This window comes from Pan troglodytes, chromosome 9 (assembly GCF_028858775.2).
Source record: "Pan troglodytes isolate AG18354 chromosome 9, NHGRI_mPanTro3-v2.0_pri, whole genome shotgun sequence".
In the NCBI taxonomy this organism is placed as follows: domain Eukaryota; kingdom Metazoa; phylum Chordata; class Mammalia; order Primates; family Hominidae; genus Pan; species Pan troglodytes.
The window spans coordinates 18,073,136-18,094,907 of NC_072407.2; the positions used below are offsets into that span (position 1 = coordinate 18,073,136).

At 40.9% G+C, this 21,772-nt stretch overlaps 1 protein-coding gene across 1 annotated transcript in view; it reads left to right on the plus strand.

The window, feature by feature from the left end:
* The window catches only part of SPON1 (spondin 1), a 302,639-nt gene that overhangs the window by 15,200 nt on the left and 265,667 nt on the right, over positions 1 to 21,772 (plus strand). The window contains exon 2 of the mRNA XM_508295.7: positions 5,216 to 5,322. Within this exon, the coding sequence (XP_508295.3) occupies positions 5,216 to 5,322 (107 nt within the window). The remainder of the gene's footprint in view (positions 1 to 5,215; positions 5,323 to 21,772) is intronic.

Sequence of the window (21,772 nt, forward strand, 5' to 3'; positions counted from 1 at the left end):
GATATCACCCCATTTATATATCTTCTCCTTTATTGTTAGTGCTTTTTTATGCTCTATGTAAGAAATCTTTGTTACTCCAAGGTCATTCGCATTTTATTTCGTGCTGCCTTCTTAAAACTTTGTTTTGCTTTTCACATTTAGCTGTACAATCTATGTGGAATTTACTCTGTGTATGATATGAGTTAAGAGCCAAGATTTACCTTTTTCTACATGGTCATTCAGTTGTCCTAGCACCACTTACTGAAAAGATTATCTTTTCTCCATTGCTCTGATGTATTAGGTTGGTGCGAAAGTAAGTGTGGTTTTTGCCATGGCAAAACCATTAATGGCCAAAACTGCAATTACTTTTGCACCAACCTAATACATCCTTTGTCATAAACCAAGCTTCTGTATATTTGTGGAACTTTCCTGGACCCTAAGCTGATCAACTGGCCCATTTTTCTTACCTTGCTATAGTCCACTGGCTTAGTTTCTGTAGCTGCGTAAGTCTTGATATCTGGGAGTATAAGCCCTTCAATTTTGCACTTCTTTCATTAAGATTGTCTTGGACAATCTTGGCCCTTTGCATTTCCATATAAATTTTAGAACCAGCTTGTCAATATCACAAAGAGCATACTGGGATTTTAATTTAGATTGATGAAACCTATAGATGAATTTGAGGATAATTGACATCTTTAGCAATACTGAGCCAACCAGTCTAGGAACACTCAAGTAAATTTAATTGCACATCAACTCCGCACTGGTCACTGTGCTGAGCTTAGATGGGTTCTTACCCTTGAACGTCTTACAAATGTGTAAAGAAACACATAAACACAAAATATAATCTAACTCGATACTCTTATCACTGATAATAATGAGTTCATATTTACTAAGGACTTTACACATATTACTTCATTTATACCTTGCACTGATACTTTGAGGTAAGTGCTGTTACTATGCCTATTATGTAGGTATTTTTAATTTCAGTAGGGTCCAAGAGAAAGGGCACGCAGGTCTTTATGGGGAAATCAGAGGAAACATCACACAAAGGGTGGAGATTTGGTTGACTTCTGAAGTTTGCAGAATGGAGGAGCTTGACCATTCCAAGGTATATAAGTAGCTCATGAAAAAATACAACAGGGCGACATGACATGGATTTTCAGGAAACTTCTAGAGAGTGAATCCAAGGATTGAAATGTAGTATGGCAGGGGAATGGGAGCATGGTTAGTGAAGCTGGAGAGGCAGAGCCTGAGGGCTTCTTGGTCTGTGGAGTTTGAGCTTTGTCCTGAAGGCAGTGGCTGTGGAGCAGGGATTATCTGTCTTGGCTGGGGTTCCCCGGAGGCTGATTGTATTCATTTCCTAGGACTGCTGTACAAATTACTATAAATTGGTGGCTTGAAACAACATAAATTTATTCTCTCATATTTCTGGAGGCTAGACATCTGAAATCAAGGTATCCGACGGTGTTTTCTTCTGGAGGGCTCTGAGAGAAAGTTGGTTCCATGCCTCTCGCCTGGCTTCTGGTGGTTGTCAACAGGCCTTAGCTTTCTGCGGCTTGTAAATGCATGGCTCTAATATCTGCCTCTGTCATCTTGCGGCATTCTTCCCTGTGTGTCTCTGTGTCTTTTCTTATAGAGACATAAGTTGTATGGGATTTAGGGCCCACCTGAATCCAGCATTACCTCATGTTAACAAACTGCATCTGCAAAGACCCTATTTCCAAATGAGGTCACATTCCCAAGTATGGATTAGAACTTCAACATATCTTAAACCGTAACACAAGCCTCAGATGAGGATTCAGAGGCAAGTGATTCTTTTAAGGAAGTGCTCCCAGGGGAAACTAGTAAGAGAGTAGGGGAAGCAGGACAGCAACTGGGAAGGTGTCCTGCCAGCCTGTGATCCCAGGCATGGTCCCTTCAGGTAGTTTCAGTCAGATCCTGCGGGGCCATTTTGGAGTGTAAAGTGCCTCTAAGAATTGTCCTCACCTGATGCAAGGCAGCTGGACCTTTCATCTTAGGCAGAGTAGGCTCCAGTAACCTGAGGACCAGGGACACAAGAGCCACAGGGGCTGGCCACGGGAAGCAGAAATATATTAGTGCCAGGGTCACATTAAAATGTCAAAAGGTATTTGAAGAAATCTGGATGAAGTATCCTTAGTGTTTGTTACTTTGTCCTCTGTTCCCTTTCCTCCAGAATTGTGTATAATGGCCTTGAAGGCCACCCACCCTCACCCTAGAGAGTCTAAGACTGCTTTTTGGCTGTCTGTCTGTCCTTCAGAGATTCCCAGCTCTGTCCCCTGACAGCATAACCACCATTTTTTTGCTTGACACTGAACACTACACTTTTCTTACTCTTCTTTGCTTTATTGTGCTTTTTTTCCCCTCATTCCTTCTTTTTTTTTTTTTTCTTTTTTCTTTTTTTTTTTTTTGACAGAGTCACGCTCTGTTGCCCAGGCTACAGTGCAGTGGTGCAATCTCGGCTCACTGCAACCTCTGCCTCCTGGGTTCCAGCAATTCTCCTGCCTCAGCCTCGTGAGTAGCTGGGATTACAGGCATGTGCCACCATGTCCGGCTAATTTTTTGTATTTTTAGTAGAGATGGGGTTTCACCATGTTGGCCAGGCTGGTCTTGAACCCTGGCCTCAAGTGATCCACCCACCTCGGCCTCCCAGAGTGCTGGGATTACAGGCATGAGCTGCCGCGCCTAGCCCCTTCTTCCTTTTTTTCTATCTGATCTTTTATAGACATCAGTAGCTCCTTTACTTCTGTGGGATAACCGGCCAATCACAGCATGTCATTTACCTTCTTTATGTCTTAGAGTTCTTTGCTGTGTCATTCTGTTGGTGGCTCAAGGGCAGCCACTACATTATCCAAGACAGTGGTTTTATTTGTTGGAGTTTTAGGGTACTTCTTTTTATTATTATTATTATTATTATTATATTTTAAGTTTTAGGGTACATGTGCACAACGTGCAGGTTTGTTACATGTGTATACATTAGGGCACTTCATTTTCAAGACTAAAACTAGTTTAAGGAATTTGGAAGACTAAATGCTCCTCTTCAACAGGAGGCTGCATATCATATTCACAAATATTATATGTCAAATGAATTGATTTTTTAAAGTTTAAAAACTTAATAATCAGTCAATATTTGTGGAAGATCTATAACATGATGAATATATTCAGTTTGTGAAGGCTTGGATATAGTGTTAAACTGGGAGAGTGGGCCTTCAAATCTGACCCTAAGTTGCCCACTGGATGATTTTATGATCTTAGGTGTGTCTGTTGACCTTTCTATGTTTTACTTTCCTATCCGTGAAATTGGAGAGCTGAATTAGAAGATACTTGAGATCCCTTGAAGGTCTAATAGTCTGTAACTCCATATCTAATGTCCAGGATCTTAGCACTTTTATGCAGGCAGTAAAGTAATTTAAATCTCAATTTACATCAATTTAAAGAAACTTGAATTGAACATCTATTAGATGCCAGGCTCTGTGCTAGGTTCTGGGGATAAAAAGAGAATGAAAACCCAGCCCCTCTCCTGTATTAGCACAGTCCAGTGGAGAAGGCAAATCAACAAAGAATTGCAATTCAGTACAAAAAAATACTGCAATAAAAGATTTCCCTCTCAGGAGACTGGGGGTCCAATGGGAGGGAGGACCACGATTGCCATGTTGAGAAGATCCTTGAGCTAGATTTTTTTTGTTGCTTTTGTTTTTGTTTTTTGAAATGGAGTCTCACTCTGTCGCCCAGGCTGGAGTGCAATGGCACAATCGCGGCTTACTGCAAGCTCCACCTCCCGGGTTCACACCATTCTCCTGTCTCAGCCTCCCAAGTAGCTGGGACTACAGGTGCCTACCACCACGCCTGGCTAATTTTTTGTATTTTTAGTAGAGACGGGGTTTCACCGTGTTAGCCAGGATGGTCTCGAACTCTTGACCTTGTGATCCGCCCGCCTCGGCCTCCTAAAGTGCTGGGATTACAGGCATGAGCCACCGTGCCCGGCCAAGCTAGATTTTAACGGAAAAATCATTTCCTGGGTAGATGTAGGAATGAAGAGTATAACAGACTTATAATTCCAGCTGCTGTAACAGGTGGCCCTCCACAACATAAGTTTATTTCCAGCTCATGCAAAGTACAGTATGGATGTTTCTGGTCAGTAGGTGATTTTCCGTGGGGTTGTTTAAAATCCCCAGTTTCCTTCCCTCTTGTGGTTCCACAGCCCTGCTCCTGGGACATCAGAGTCTTCTGCTGGACCCTGCATTAAGCAGGCAAAGGCAAGAGAGTGAGAGTGCAGGGTCATGTGGAAAGCTTGTACAGGTCAGGCTTGGAAGTAGAGTATAGCAGTACTCCCTTATCCGAGGTTTTGCTTTCTGTGGTTTCAGTTACCTGCAGTAAACTGTGGTCCAAAACTATTAACTGGAAAATTCCAAAAATAAACAATTCATAAGTTTTAAATTGCATGCTGTTTTGAGTATTGTTATAATGATTGTGTCTTATTAGTTATTGTTGATTTCCTTCTGTGCCTAATTTATAAATTAAACTTTATCATATGTATGTATGTATGTATGTATGTATGTATGTATGTATGTAAAGGAAAACCATAGTAAGCATAGGGTTTGGTACTATCCATTATTTCAGGCATCCATTTGGGGTCTTGGCATGTGTCTTGGCCTTATCTGCAGGGGGCTACTGTATATCATGTCTGTCCATGACTTCCACTGGCAGAACTTGGTTATAAAGCTGACTTAACTGCAAAGGAGGCTGGGAAATGTGGTGTAGCTGTTTCCACAAGAAAAATGAAATATGTTTTGAAGAACACACAGCAGCCTCTGCCACAAAGGTCATCCTACAGGATTTTGTGCTGTGAAGAACTAGTTTTCTCTTGGGCCAGTCTAATGGAAGTGTAATGTTAGACAATTGTCAAGATTGAGTTTCTGACCAGGGACTATCTTTATCAAATTGTGGTTACTGGGAGAGAGCTCACCACACCCCTGGTTGGGTCAAGAATCCCCAAGTAAGATAGCAGCTCAGATATTTAACAGGTTCTGAAATGTAAGAGGGAGCTGGGTGAAGAGGGTAAGAGTTCTCACCTCAATGGATGAAGGCCTCACCACTGTCCACGGCCTCTGTAACTCACAGGTCTGGGATATTGATGGAGAACTCAGGTCTATCCCATTTGACAAATGGACAATAATTGATTCTTATACTTAAAACCTGCTTTTTTCTCTCTCTGCAGTAACACTTTCAGCTGCTCCTCCCTCCTACTTCAGAGGATTCACATTAATTGCCCTCAAAGAGAACAGAGAGGGTGATAAGGAAGAAGACCATGCTGGGACCTTCCAGGTAAGACCCTGCCTGGGCTTATTCAGTGGCCCTCCCTGCCCTAGGAGGTAGAGGCTGGAGAGGTACAAGTGTCTGAGGTGGCTTCCCATGCAGTCCCTTGACCGTTGGCCAACTGGGGCAGGTCCATTTGAAAGGGTCATCCTTGAGCAAGCAGCAAATGCCGCACACCTATCTGAGCAAGGTTGGCCACGAGGCAGGCCTTGTTTTGTCTCAGCAGATCACGGGGCTCTTCTCTGGGCCCACAGTGTCCTTCAGCAGCCAAGCGTGGGGAGAGCACTTGGAGCCCTGGCTAGGCCTGGCTGTTTTGCCTGCACAGGCATTTCGTGATTGACTGGTTAATTCTCAAGTGTAAACGGAACAAGAGCTCGGGACCGCCAGGCTGGAGGGAGTTCAAAGCACAGGAGAAGGACTATTAAGGGAATGTAGAGATTGATTTATGAGGGAAGATTAAAAGAATTAAACATGCTTTTCTTGGCCAAATGAACAGGGCCGAGTTTAAGAGGTGGCAATGGTCTTTAAATGTCAGTCCTCACAGAACAACCTCCTCAAGGGGAAGCTTCATTTGACTTTGCATGAAAGGGCACACTAAGACAAAAGTGGGTCAAGAAAAGAAAGGGAATCGCACAGACAAGGACCCCGACAGTGAGTCATATTTCACTGTGGAATATTCTTCCAAGGGAAGTGGTAGGAACGTCATCCCCTTTCAGAGGTTTAGAAAAGAGCCGGCAAGTTGTCAGAACACATCCCAGAAGGACTGGAGTGATCCTAGGAGGAGGCCTGGCCAAATTTGCTGTAATTACTTCTCATCTCAGATTTCCATTGTTCTGGAATTCATTTTTTTCTGGCATTTGCAAATTAAGAAGAAAAAAACTCAGAGAATACTTATACCCATAGCTGGCTGCTGGAGACTCTGGTGCAATCTGTGGGCTCCGTGGAGGACCCTGACCCAAATACCTCCCTTATCCAAAGACATCTTTTAATCCTTGTGGCCAGGTTGTAATTTTTAATCCTGTGATTTAAAGTATTTTTCTGCTCTCTGGGATTCTAGGTTTTGGGCCTGGTGCGACTTAATTCCACGCTCACCGTAATGTCCTTCTATGGCAAAGAACCTCTTGGCATGTATCTGAAAGGGTGACCCAATAATAATACTAGCAACAGCCAATATTTGTTGGGTACATACCATATGCCAGACACTATGCTAAGTGCTTTACTTTATCTTAGTTTATCCTGTCTTTGTTTAGTTTATCTTTGTTTAATTCTCAAAACAACCCTAGTATGTAGGAACTATTAGCCCCATTTTTGGACCAGGAAATTGAAACTAGAGAGATTAAATCACTTGCCTAAGCTTGCTTATTGCTTGTTTTAGTCCATTTTGTGTTTCTATAACAAAACACCTGACACTAGATAATGTATAAACAATAGAAGTTTATTTCACTTACTTGACATGAGACTGGGAAGTCTCATATCAAGGTACCTGCATCTTATAAGGTTTTTCTTGCTGCATTATCCCATGGGGAAAGGCAGAAAAGTAAGAGAAGGTGAGAGCAAGAGGGGTCCAAACTCACCTTTATAACAAATCCACTCCCATGATAACCACAATCCATTCACAAAGGTAGAGCCATCACGACTTCATCACCTCTTATTAGGCCCTACCTCTCAACACTGTTGCATTGGGGATTAAGTTTCCAACACATAAACTTTGGGGGACACATTCAAACCATAGCAGCACTGTTCTGGCTAAATTCAGTAAGTTGATGGTCTTCTCTGACTCACAGTTGTTTCTGCTTAGCTTAATCCTTCTTCTTGCAACTGATTGGTGAATACAGGGCCCTGCTCATAGTGGGCAGCGCATAAATATTTGCTGAATGAGTGGATGAACATTTGACTCTTTCTGCTAGTGTCCATACCTCAGTCCTATTTGGAACTGTTGTTGAACTCCTATCTCTGTATGCATCCTCTCTTCTTCCTCCTCTTGGAGCTTCAGACATCCTCTCTTGTTACACAGCAGTGGTTCTCAGAATGCAGTCTCAGGACCAGCAGCATCAGCAACACCTGGGAACTTGTTAGAAATGCAAAATCTCAAGCCCATCCAGACTTACTGAATCAGAAACTCTGAGGGTAGGGCCCTCACAACCTGTGTTTTAACAAGCCTTCAGGGTGACTCTGATGTATGCTCAGATTTGGGACCCGTTATTCTAATGAGACATAGACCAGCCCTCTAACGGGATGTCGTCCATCATCACGTCAACACATCTGTCTGTTCCTATCTATTCTCTCATTGTTTCCACCAGCCCTAGAGGGATCAAAGTGGGATGAGAATATGAAAATGCCTAGCATATGATAACGACAATAGCTAACACTTAAATAGTGCTTGTGTGCCAGATACTGTTCTGAGTGGTTTACATTTGTTAACTGAGTTTATCTTCAGAGTGACATGATGAGGTAAGCATTATTATCCTATTTTCCACAGAAGAGAAACTTGCGGCAAAGAACAACTAAGTAACTTTCCTAAGATGCCCAGCTCTAAGTGATAAAGCTGGGGTTCAAACCCAGGCAGTCTGTCTCTGGGTACCTGCCTGTGATCACTGTGTATGCCATCTCTCAGTGTATACCTGTTAAATGAAAAAATAAGGGCCCACTGTGACTTTTATGACAGTCTCTGTGCCAGGTGCTTTATATGCATTAGCCTTTTTTTTTTCCTTAATTCTTGTAGCAACCTTGTGTGGTCAGTATTGTTATCTTCATTTTTCAGATGATGAAACTGAGTCCCCAAGGAGTTCAGTAAGTTGACCAAGACAGTCCAGCATCTCAAGGGTCCAAACACTGTGCCAGTTTCTTATTTCTCAAACGTTATCTCCTCACCCCTGCCCTGCCCTACCCTTGTGCCATCAAAATGCACACTCCGCTTGGGTTCCAATTGTCTCAGAGATTTGGGGAAAGGAATCATAGCCCATGCCCCTCATCTTACTTCACCTGCTCCTATGATATGTGGCCCCCATGCTGTCCCTTCCAAATCTATCATGATAGTATTTTCTCTCTGTACTAAAGCTGTTATCCTTGGAGTCCTTGATTTATTCAGCAGCATTTGTTGAGTGCCTGCTAGGTGCTAGGCACTGAGTTAGGTATTGGGGATAGGGTGGTGAGGAAAACAGAGATAGTCCTCATGAAGCCTAAGGAGTCCTCCTTGTCATTATCCCATAAACTGACCTCTGTTGCTGCAAGTCAACAAGTCACCCATTGAAACATAAGCCAACAATCAGAAAGAACAAATGCCATTGTAATTAAATATATATATAGTGATTTAACAAATAGATAAAGACTTCTGTTTAACACCTTCACTTCAAATATGATGACTTTGAGGGCTTAACAACAACCACAAAATTCTAATACTCATTCATTGATACATAATATTTAACATATTTGTTGGATACGTGTGATATTGTTATATATATAGAATGTGTAATGATCAAGTCAAATATTTCAGGTATCCCGTCACTTTGAATATTTATCATTTCTATGTGTTAGGAACAATTCAAATACTCTCTTCTTGCTACTTTGAAATACACAATACATTGTTGTTAACTATAGTCACTCTGAGTATTCTTTTTTTTTTTTTTTTAAGTTCTGGGGTACGTGTGCAGAATGTGCAGTTTTGCTACATAGGTATACATGTGCCATGGTGGTTTGCTGCACTCATAAACCCGTCACCTACATTAGGTATTTCTCCTAATGTTATCTCTCCCCTAGCCCCTGACCCCCCGACAGACCCTGGTATGTGATGTTCCCCTCCCTATGTCCACGTGTTCTCATTGTTCAACTCCCACTTATGAGTGCGAACATGCGGTGTTTGGTTTTCTGTTCTTGTGATAGTTTGCTGAGAATGATGGTTTCCAGCTTCACCCATGTTCCTGCAAAGGACATGAACTCATCCTTTTTTATGGCTGCATAGTATTCCATGGTGTATATGTGCCACATTTTCTTTATCCAGTCTATTATTGATGGACATTTGGGTTGGTTCCAAGTTTTTGCTATTGTGAATAGTGCCGCAGTAAATATATGTGTGTATGTGTCCTTATAGTAGAATGATTTATAATCCTTTGGATGTATACCCAGTAATGGGATCGCTGGATCAAATGGTATTTCTAGATCTAGATCTTTGAGGAATCACCACACTGTCTTCCACAATGGTTGAACTAATTTACACTCCCACCAACAGTGTAAAAGTGTTCCTATTTCTCTACATCCTCTCCAGCATCTGTTGTTTCCTGACTTTTTAGTGATCACCATTCTAACTGGCGTGAGATGGTATCTCATTGTGGTTTTGATTTGCCTTTCTCTAATGACCAGTGATGATAAGCATTTTTTTCATATGTCTGTTGGCTGCATAAATGTCTTCTTTTGAGAAGTGTCTGTTAATATCCTTTGCCCACTTTTTGATGGGGTTGTTTGTTTTTTTCCTGTAAACTTAAGTTCTTTGTAGATTCTGGATATAAGCTCTTTGTCAGATGGATAGAGTGCAAAAATTTTCTCCCATTCTGTAGGTTGCCTGTTCATTCTGATGGTAGTTTCTTTTGCTGTGCAGAAGCTCTTTAGTTTAATTAGATCCCATTTGTCAATTTTGGCTTTTGTTACCTTTGCTTTGGTGTTTTAGACATGAAGTCTTTGCCCATGCCTATGTCCTGAATGGTATTGCTCAGGTTTTCTTCTAGGATTTTCATGGTCCTAGGTCTTACATTTAAGTTTCTGATCCACCTTGAGCTGATTTTTGTATAAGGTGTAAGGAAGAGGTCCAGTTTCAGTTTTCTGCATATGGCTAGCCATTTTTCCCAACAACATTTATTAAATAGGGAATCTTTTCCCATTGCTTATTTGTGTCAGGTTTGTCAAAGATCAGATGGTTGTAGATGTGTGGTATTATTTCTGAAGCCTCTGTTCTGTTCCATTAGTCTATATATCTGTTTTGGTACCAGTATCATGCTGTTTTGGTTACTGTAGCCTTGTAGTATAGTTTGAACTCAGGTAGTATGATGCCTCCAGCTTTGTTCTTCTTGCCTAGGATTGTCTTGGCTATTGCAGTCTCTTTTTTGGCTCCGTATGAAGTTTAAAGTAGTTTTTCCAATTCTGTGAGCAAAGTCAGTGGTAGCTTGATGGGGATAGCATTGAATCTATAAATTACTTTGGGCAGTATGGCCATTTTCATGATATTGATTCTTCCTATCCATGAGCATGGAATGTTTTTCCATTTGTTTGTGTCCTCTCTTTTGTCCTTGAGCAGTGGTTTGTAGTTCTCCTTGAAGACGTCCTTCACATCCCTTTTAAGTTGTATTCCTAGGTATTTTATTCTCTTACTAGTAATTGTGAATGGGAGTTCACTCATGATTTGGCTCTCTGTTTGTCTGTTATTGGCGTATAGGAATGCTTGTGATTTTTGCACATAGATTTTGTATCCTGAGACTTTGCTGAAGTTGCTTATCAGCTTAAGGAGATTTTGGGCTGAGTGGTTTTCTAAGTATACAATCATGTCATCTACAAATAGAGACAATTTGACTTCCTCTCTTCCTATTTGAATACCCTTTATTTCTTTCTCTTGTCCGATTGCCCTGGCCAGAACTTCCAACACTATGTTGAATAGGAGTGGAGAGAGAAAGCATCCTTGTCCTGTGCCGGTTTTCAAAGGGAATGCTTCCAGTTTTTGCCCATTCAGTATGATATTGGCTGTGGGTTTGTCATAAATAGCTCTTATTATTTTGAGATACGTTCCATTAATACCTAGTTTATTGAGAGTTTTTAGCATGAAGGGGTGTTGAATTTTATTGAAGGCCTTTTCTGTATCTATTGAGATAATCTTGTGTTTTTTGTCATTGGTTCTGTTTATGTGATGGATTACGTTTATTGATTTGCATATGTTGAACCAGCCTTGCATCCCAGGGATGAAGCTGACTTGATCGTGGTGGATAAGCTTTTTGATGTGCTGCTGGATTTGGTTTACCAGTATTTTATTGAGGATTTTCATATCAATGTTCATCAGAGATACTGGCCTGAAATTTTCTTATTTTTGTTCTGTCTCTGTGAGGTTTTGGTATCAGGATGATGCTGGCCTCATAAATGAATTAGGGAGGATTCCTTCTTTTTCTATTGTTGGGAATAATTTCAGAAGGAATGGTACCAGCTCCTCTTTGTACCTCTGGTAGAATTCAGCTGTGAATCCGTCTGGTCCTGAACATTTTTTGGTTGATAGGCTATTAATTACTGCTTCAATTTCAGAACTTGTTATTGGTTTATTCAGGGATTCAGCTTCTTCATGGTTTAGACTTGGGAGGGTTTATGTGTCCAGGAATTTATCCATTTCTTCTAGATTTTCTAGCTTATTTGTGTAGAGGTGTTTATAGTGTTCTCTGATGGTAGTTTGTATTTCTGTGGGATCAGTAGTGATATCCCCTATATCATTTTTTATTGCATCTATTGATTCTACTCTCTTTATTAGTCTGGCTAGCAGTCTGTCTATTTTGTTGATATTTTCAAAAAAACAGCTCCTGGATTCATTGATTTTTTTGAAGGGTTTTTCATGTCTCTATCTCCTTCAGTTCTGCTCTGATCTTAGTTATTTCTTGTCTTCTGCTAGCTTTTGAATTTGTTTGCTGTTGCTTCTCTAGTTCTTTTCATTTTGATGTTAGGGTGTCAATTTTAGATCTTTCCTGCTTTCTCTTGTGGGCATTTAGTGCTATAAATTTCCCTCTACACACTGCTTTAAATGTGTCCCAGTGATTCTGGTATGTTGTGTCTTCGTTCTCATTGGTTTCAAAGAACATCTTTATTTCTGCCTTCATTTCGTTATTTACCCAGTAGTCATTCAGGAGCAGGTTGTTCAATTTCCATGTAGTTGTGCAGTTTTGAGTGAGTTTCCTAATCCTGAGTTCTAGTTTGATTGCACTGTGGTCTGAGAGACAGTTTGTTATGATTTCTATTATTTTGCATTTGCTGAGGAGTGTTTTACTTCCAATTATGTGGTCAATTTTAGAGTAAGTGTGATGAGGTGCTGAGAAGAATGCATATTCTGTTGATTTGGGGTGGAGAGTTCTGTAGATGTCTATTAGGTCTGCTTGGTTCAGAGCTGAGTTCAAGTCCTGAATATCCTTGTTAATTTTCTATCTCATTGATCTGTCTACTATTGCCAGTGAGGTGTTAAAGTCTCCCACTATTACTGTGTGGGAGTCTAAGTCTCTTTGTAGGTCTCTAAGAACTTGCTTTATGAATCTGGGTGCTCCTGTATTGGGTGCACATATATTTAGGATAGTTAGCTCTTCTTGCTGCATTGATCCCTTTACCATTCTGTAATGCCCTTCTTTGTCTCTTTTGATCTTTGTTGGTTTAAAGTCTGTTTTATCAGAGATTAGGATTGCAACTCCTGCTTTTTTTTTTTTTTTTTTTTTTTGCTTTCCATTTGTTTGGTAAATATTCCTCCATCCCTTTATTTTGAGCCTATGTGTGTCTTTGCATGTTAGATGGGTCTCCTGAATACAGCACACTGATGGGTCTTGACCCTTTGTCCAATTTGTCAGTCTGTGTCTTTTAATTGGGGCATTTAGCCCATTTACATTTAAGTTTAATATTATTATGTGTGAATTTGATCCTGTCATTATGATGCTAGCTGGTTGTTTTTCCCATTAGTTGATGCAGTTTCTTCATAGTGTCGATGTTCTTTACCATTTGGTATATTTTTGCGGTGGCTGATACCAGTTGTTCCTTTCCATGTTTAGTGCTTCTTTCAGGAGCTCTTGTAAGGCAGGCCTGGTGGTGACAAAATCTCTCAGCATTTGCTTGTCTGTAAAGGATTTTATTTCTCCTTCACTTATGAAGCTTAGTTTGGCTGGATATGAAATTCTGGGTTGAAAATTCTTTTCTTTAAGAATGTTAAATATTGGCCCCCACTCTCTTCTGGCTTATAGGGTTTCTGCAGAGAGATCTGCTATTAGTCTGATGGGCTTCCCTTTGTGGGTAACCTGACCTTTCTCTCTGGCTGCCCTTAACATTTTTTCCTTCATTTTAACCTTGGTGAATCTGACAATTAATGTGTCTTGGGGTTGCTCTTCTCGAGGAGTATCTTTGTGGTGTTCTCTGTATTTCCTGAATTTGAATGTTGGCCTGTCTTGCTAGGTTGGGGAAGTTCTCCTGGATAATATCCTGAAGAGTGTTTTCCAACTTGGTTCCATTCTCCCCGTCACTTTCAGGTACACCAGTCAAACATAGATTTGGTCTTCTCACATAGTCCCATATTTCTTGGAGGCTTTGTTTGTTCCTTTTTATTCTTTTTTTCTCTAATCTTGTCTGCTCTCTTTATTTCATTAAGTTGATCTTTAATCACGGATATCCTTTCTTCCACTTGATCAATTTGGCTATTGAAACTTGTGAATGCTTCAAGAAGTTCTCGTACTGTGTTTTTCAGCTCCATCAGGTCATTTATGTTCTTTTCTAAACTGGTTATTCTAGTTAGCAATTCCTCTACCCTTTTTTCAAGGTTCTTAGCTTCCCTGCATTGGGTTAGAAGATGCTCCTTTAGCTCAGAGGAGTTTGTTATTACCCACCTTCTGAAGCCTACTTCTGTCAGTTCATCAAACTTATTCTCTGTCCAGTTTTGTTCCCTTGCTGGTGAGGAGTTGCGATCCTTTGTAGGTTAAGCGGCATTCTGGTTTTTGGAATTTTCAAACTTTTTTTGCTGGTTTATCCCCATCTTTATGGATTTGTCTACCTTTGGTCTTTGATGTAGGTGACCTTCTGATGGGGTCTTTGAGTGGACGTGCTATTCCTTTCTGTTTGTTAGTTTTCCTTCTGACAGTCAGGCCCCTGTGCTGCCAGTCTGCTGGAGTTTGCTGGAGGTCCACTCCTGACCCTGTTTGCCTGGGTATCACCAGTGGAGACTGCAAAACACAAAGATTGTTGCCTGATCTTTCCTCTGGAAGCTTCATCCTAGAGGGGCACCTGCCAGATGCCAGCCAGAGCTCTCCTGTATGAGATGTCTGTTGGTTCCTACTGGGAGGTGTCTCCCAGTCAGAATACACGGGGGTCAGGGACCCACTTGAGGAGGCAGTCTGACCCTTAGCAGAACTTGAATGCTATGCTGGGAGGTCCACTGCTCTCTTCAGAGCCATCAGGCAGGGCCGTTTAAGTCTGCTGAAGCTGCACCCATAGCTACCCCTTTCCCCAGGTGCTCTGTCCCAGGAAGATGGGGTTTTTATCTGTAAGTCCCTGACTGGGGCTGCTGCCTTTTTTTCAGAGATGTCCTGCCCAGAGAAGAGAAATCTGGCAGTCTGGCCACAGCAGCCTTGCTCAGCTGCAGTGGGCCCCACCCAGTTTGAACTTCCCAGTGGCTTTGTTTACACTGTGACCATAAAACTGCCTACTCAAGCCTCAGCAATGGCGGACGCCCCTTCCTACACCAAGCTCGAGCGTCCCAGGTCCATCTCAGACTGCTGCTGTGCTGGCAGCGAGAATTTCAAGCCAGTGGATCTTAGTTTGCTGGGCTCCGTGGGGGTGGGACCTGCCGAGCCAGACCACTTGGCTCCCTGGCTTCAGCACCCCTTTCCAGGGGAGTGAACGGTTCTGTCTCGCTGCTGTTCCAGGCACCACTGGGGTATGGAAGAAAAGAACTCCTGCAGCTAGTTCAGTATCTGCCCAAATGGCCACCCAGTTTTGTGCTTGAAACCCAGGGCCCTGGTTGGGTAGGCACCAGAGGAAGTCTCCTGGTTTGTGGGTTGTGAAAACCGTGGGACAAGTGCAGTATCTGTGCCGGAGTTCCTCAGGCTCAGTCCCTCACGGCTCCCCTTGTGTAGGGGAGAAATTTCCCTGACCCCTTGCTCTTCCTGGGTGAGGTGACACTCCATCCTGCTTTGGCTTGCTCTCTGTGGGCTGCACCCACTGTCCAACCAGTCCCAATGAGATGAACCGGGTACCTCAGTTGGAAATGCAGAAATCACCTGCCTTCTGTATCAATCTCACTGGGAGCTGTAGACCAGAGCTGTTCCTATTCAGCCATCTTGCCAGCCTCCCCTAAATATTCTTTGAATTTGGTTAAAGATTACATTTGTGGCTCTAAAAGTGACTTTGAGAGGGGTTACTTTGCTTCTTTATGAGTGAATCCTTATACAGAGAACACAGACTCACAAAATACAAACACAACAAAAGCAAATTTTAATGCTGTCTTTGCACCTCCTTAGACTTAGTGGCACGGGAGTGGGCTTCCTAGTACCAGGGAAAGTAAGAATTACAGCTCTCACCTCTCCAAAGAAGGCCGAGGAGAAAGGGGTGGGGCTACCTGCTGTGGCCCCAACAGCGGGTTCCAGCACAACAGCATTGGCACACACTAGATATCAGAAAACACAGAGCCTCTCTTTGATGAGATAGCTGATTCGGTGAAAGTGGCATGGAACTCAGGGACTCAATTGCCTGTACAAAAGTAACCCACCAATCCTTAAAAATTATATTACCAAAAACTGCTCCCTGGAATGCTGTGGCCCAGCCAGCTGCCCAGCTCACTTTCTTGTCTCCTTCAGGTCTCTGATCAGCGGTCCCTTTCCAGGGAGCCCTGCCCTGATCGTCTTATCAGGCACTTCATTCCTCCTCCCATCCCTGAGCGAGGCTCTTTCTCTCTCTCCCCAACTTAGTGTTTTTCCATTGCAGTTATTGCCACCTGCCATGCTATTTTACTTATTAACTTGTGTGTTATCTGTCACCTTCCACTGAACTATAAGCTCTACAGGGCAGGATTTTAATCTATCTCCCTTCAGAGTATCCCTGGCAGCAACTATGAACAGGACAGAGTAGGCACATGAATATTTAGGGACAGAATTTTAAGCACAGTATTTGCACTAAAATTTAAGCTGCTAATTTATAATACTATTCATTGCCTTGTTTTATTTTTAATTTAAGTCCTTCAGGCATCAACTAGTTTAGGTAACACTCTGCCAATCAAAGGAAAAAAGTCTCAAAACAAAAGGATATTTGTCTGAGAAGAGCAGATCAATACCATGCAAGCAAGTATCTCTTAATAGTCTTTTATATTCATAATCACCTGTTTTTAAACTATTTTTGTGATCTCTACATTAACAATAAATATTTAGTGGCATTTAATGGGTTCTGAGCCACGTTAGAACCTAAAAGGGCTTTTGACACACTTTTCTAAAAATAAAATGCTATTGCAAGCTTGTTCTCAGGAATTCTCTTTGAGTTCATAGGAAAACCTGCTCTCATTACACTAACCTAAGCTTAATCAGGCCCCTTATAAGATGTTAGGATTTTTAAAACTGCCGTTCACTATTATAAATAATGGAGTAGAAACAGTTTCTTGCATAAAACTTTTTCTCATTTGGTATTGTTCACTAGGACAGGTTCCTAGAAGTATAATCACAAATGCAAAGGATATGGACATTTTTTATGGTTCTAATATGTATTGCCAAGATGATCCCCCAACCCCCCCCCACACACACACACACACAAAACCTGCACTCAACAAAATGGAATATGGGCATTCCATCATGGAAGTCATGGCCACTGATGTGAAGGGAAACAGACATATGAGATCAGGGCTGGGAATCACAAGATTTGAGCAGGTTAAATTGATAGATCAAATTTAGCAAGATGAAAGCTAATGGAGGAAGAGAGAAACACAGAAAACCACCTGCTTGGATCCAAATAACCAATTGCACGAGTACAAGATGGGAGATTTGGATTTATGGCAGCACATGAAACAAACAACAATAACAAGAAAAATACTCTAGAACTTTCAGTTGCCATTAAGTAAGTTAAGAATAAATCATCCATGAGATAGGACCACAGAAAACTCATGAGGTCTTAGGATGTATCATAGGAGCATAGTGGCCAGAACACAGGATTTTGATTTTCTTATGAGATTCTTATACCACTCTGAGAGAGCCCACAATATTCCCTTTCTTTCTCTATATAGTATAACTTTCAGTGAATGAATATTGAAATATAAAATATGCAGTGTTTTCTTTCTTTCATTCATTTGTTCATTCAAGTATTTCCATATCATTCATAGTACCCAGTTCTTTTTCTTCAGAGTAGTTATTGAAATTTATAATTATTTGTAGGATTATTTGTTTAATATTACTCTGTTCCACCAAACTGTAGGGCAAAATCATGTCTATTTAATTCACTGTTGTATTTCTAACAACTAGCACTGTGCGTGTTACATAGTGGACACTCAGTAAATATAGTATTTGCTGACATGAATTAATGAATGCACTAATGACCAGCTATGCAAAATGCAACATACTAGGCTCTGTGGATATGGAGATGAATAAATAAGACATGGTATATTAGTCTGTTTTCACACTGCTATAAAGATACTATCTGAGACTGGGTAATTTATAAACAAAGAGGTTTAATTGACTCACAGTTCTGCATAGCTGGGGAGGCCTCAGGAAACTTACAATCATGGTAGAAGGCAAAGAGGGAGCAGTCACCTTCTTCGTAAGGTGGCTGGAGAGAGAGAGCAAGACAACAAAGTGCCACACTTTAAAACCATCAGCTCTCGTGAGACCTGACTCACTTATCACGAGAACAGCATGGAGAAAACTGCCCCCATGATCCAATCACCTCCCACCAGGTCCCTCCCCTACACATGGGGATTAAAATTTGAGATGAGATTTGGGTGGGGACACAGAGCCAAACCATATCATGGCCCCTGGTATTAGGAGGTCAAAGTCTACAGAAGAACTTCCCAGTTCAGTATTTTATGTACACTGGTGGATCACAGATAGGTTGAAGGAGAACCCAGACGTGTATTTCCCTAGATATTAGGGTGGCCTCCTCTGTTTACCCTAGGGAAATATTACCATTTTCTATATGTGACATAGAGTCAAGAGACCTGTTAGAAAGAACCATATTGCAGCCTGCTAGATGCTAAAATTGCTGCATCTGTGCAAATAAGAAAACAATCATTTGCAGAAAGTGGGTAGTGAGTGCTGATTTGGGAGCACAGAAAGGACATTTACAGAGACAATAACCTTTGAGCTATCTCTTAGAGTCGTTGAAATTTCAACTGGACAAGGAGTGAAGAGTGTGTGTGAAGACCCCTCTATTTTTGCCTCACACCTCTATTTTAAAATTTGCCATATTTTAATGTTTTACTATATCTTCTTTAACAAGCACCTAGAGCCTCACAAGGGCCTAGTAAAAGTTTTTTTTTTTTAATAAGAAATGAACCAGGGGATAAATGACATTCTGTGCCTTCCCCTTCCCTTGAGGAGCTCACTTGGTGTAAAATGCCTCTGCAGAGCTATAATGCACAAACAACACATTTTAAAAGGGATGTCAATACCTCTTGCTTGACACTTAGTTTTCTTGCTTAAAATTGCCATGTGAAAAGTCATTTGTAAGAAGCACAAGAAGCAATGTGCACTGTGAGTGCCTGGAATGGACATTGGGTCCTCACACTTCTGCAGCCCTGGTCTCCAGTGCCTGCTGCCAGAAAAGATGAAAAATCATTTTCCTTCCCAGCAAGAAAGCCTGAGTCTGGGAACCAGAGGCATTATTAAGACTTAAGCATCACTCCTCTCAACAGAGCACACTTGTGTTTTGTGTTATAAAATACAGAAAAGGATAAATACAGAGAAAGATAAAAAAGAAATAAAAATATGTCATTTTATAATCTAGAGATAATCATTAACATTTGGGTATATTTCCTTCCAGGTTATATATTATATAGAAAACAAAATTGTATATATAAATGTAGTTATATATATATATACACACACACCTATGTGTGTATATATATATATACACACACACACCTATGTGTATATATATATATACACACACACACCTATGTGTATATATATATATATACACACACACACCTATATATAATTTTTGAACAGAATATTGGAACCATTCTCTATATAGGGTTTTATATCCTGTTTTATTTTTATGGGAACATTATATTGTGAACATATTTCAATGAAATTAAATGTTCCACATGATTTTTAATGGCTTTGTAATACTCCATCATACTGTTGAATTGTAATTTATTCAAAGATTCCTCTATTATTGGCAAGAAAGGTGGTTCTAATTTTCTTTTCTTTACTTTTATATAAAACACTGCAGTGAACACGGTAACACATAAATCTTTGCACCTGTATTTGCTTATGATAAAAGCAAAGATTTATGCATCTGTATTTGCTTATGATAAATGAAATTATAGGGTCAAATTAAAGTTTCTCTCTCAGTACATACTCACATGCACGTATGCACACATGTATATGTATATATGAGCTCTATTTCCGGAGGCAGCCGTTTGGGTTTTGACAGTGTCAGTGGTGGGCACACAGGTTAGCATCACAGTAGAAAGTATTCCTATTTTCAGGCTGCTCTAACTACTCAGAAAGGACCATGCAGCTAGCTTAGCTTTGCTATTTAAAATATACAGCGAGTATGTGGAAAGACTTTGGGTTTTGGAATCATTAGATCATCAGACTAGGAGTCAAATTCTGCCCTACTAGCTAAGTCAAGAAGTCGCTGAATTTATCTGAAACTTACTTAGTCCCTTCATCTACAAAATAAAAATGATCAAAATAAAATAATGTATGTAAAATGCCCAACACAGTGCCTGGACATAAGGGACCCTCAATCAATGCCTCCTACTTCTGAGCCAGCAGCCTAGGGTGCATTTTCCACATTTCTGTTTACAGTGAATCATAAACTCCATTCCTCTGTAGATTTGGGCATTTGTGGACCACTAAGGAGCACATCTGAATCTTGTCAAAGGTGTAACTACTAGCTATCTTTCCAACTCCACAGGTGAGGAGAGAGACAGGCTTCTCTAGTTCATTCTATCTTTATTGTAATAGGATTGGGATGGCTGTAAAATAAAATGAAAAATTTATGTTATGGATACATGATGCGCAAACAAAATCTGTTCAATGTGGGTGGTTGGCTGGGCTCTCAATTGCTGGTTTTATGAACTACTTCCATATAGCAGCTTCACCAAAAATGGAATTTAAATTATACCTTGGCAAAAGGCTCCGCACCGGAGGTATGAATGGATAGCGGAAACCACACTAGATACTATTCTAGTTGCTTCGTATACTTTAACTTTCTTCCTCTTGGCTGGAAGTTCCATGAGAGCAGAGACATCTATTTCTTTCACAACAACACACACAGTGCTGGGTGCCATGCTGAACACATAATCAAAGCTGAGTAAATATTAGTCACATAAATAAATGTATTAACCTCCTCTTCAACTCAGATTCCACTGCCTGCCCACATACACACCCATGAAGTAGGCACTCTTATTATTATTCCCATTCACAGGAAAGTTAACACTGAGGGAATCAGAGCATTGATCGATGGCACAGAGCCAGTAAGTGGCAGTGAACAAAGACTAAGCCACCAAAGGTCTGTGTCATTTTCTCTATTCTGCATCTCTTACAGCTCTGGGGAGAGATGTGTGGGAGAGACAAGACAGAAATTTACTGCTAAACCCCTAAAATCCTTTCTGGGTTATTCCAGGGGTCATACCAGGTTTACAGTTTCACAGATCCACCAGGTCTCTTCCAGGCCTTTGAAATGCCATCTCTTCTGTCTTTCCTGACATTCACGTTTTCCTTTCATCCCATTTGGAATCTGTGCACCCTGCCTCCTCTCTGAGATCTCAAACACCTGGCACATCCCTTTGTTCTAGTTCTTCGCTCACTGTGTTACCCTGATGAGTTAAATTCCCATTCCCCTACAAGATTCTGTAAAGAGGCAGACAACTGGGCCATGTCTGTCTCTGTATTCCTGTGGCCACCCCTGTACTCCCCTGGCCTCACCAAGGCCTGGCACACTGGCCAGGTGATAAGTGCTTTCCAAATTGATGGATATCTGCTGCTGGAATTGCTGGCCTTACCCACTTGTTTGCAAACGTTAATTGGTCTCCTGCTTTCTTGCATGGAACTAGCATTGTTTCCACATCTATTTTCTAAAGGTCTGGAAATCATTTTCAAATACATGATAGACTTGTTTAATAGACAATACATAACTTTTATGCAAAAAAGAACTTTTTCATGTATCTATTAAGTAGTTTTTTAAAAAGCCAGTAAGTTCCTGTGGCCTTGCAATCCTCTCATCTTTAAAATGAGAGTGATGAGCCTCCATTCCAGATCTAACTACTTTATGGGATAGCTCTTAGTTCTGGTTTTGCAAACACTTAAAGCCTTTGTGTTTGTTTTTTAAAACAGGTAAAATCTAAAGAGTAAATGGGTCATAGTTTACTGAAACAGTATCCTATTGTAGGATATTTAGAGAATTTTTTAATACTATAAATAATTTAGCAGTATACATTTGTATAAAGAAAACCCTCTTATTTCATTTATGAGTATGTAAATGACACTGTCGTGTGTAAGGCATGTTCTAGGCTCTGAGGATATAGCTGTGACATAACAGACAAAAATCC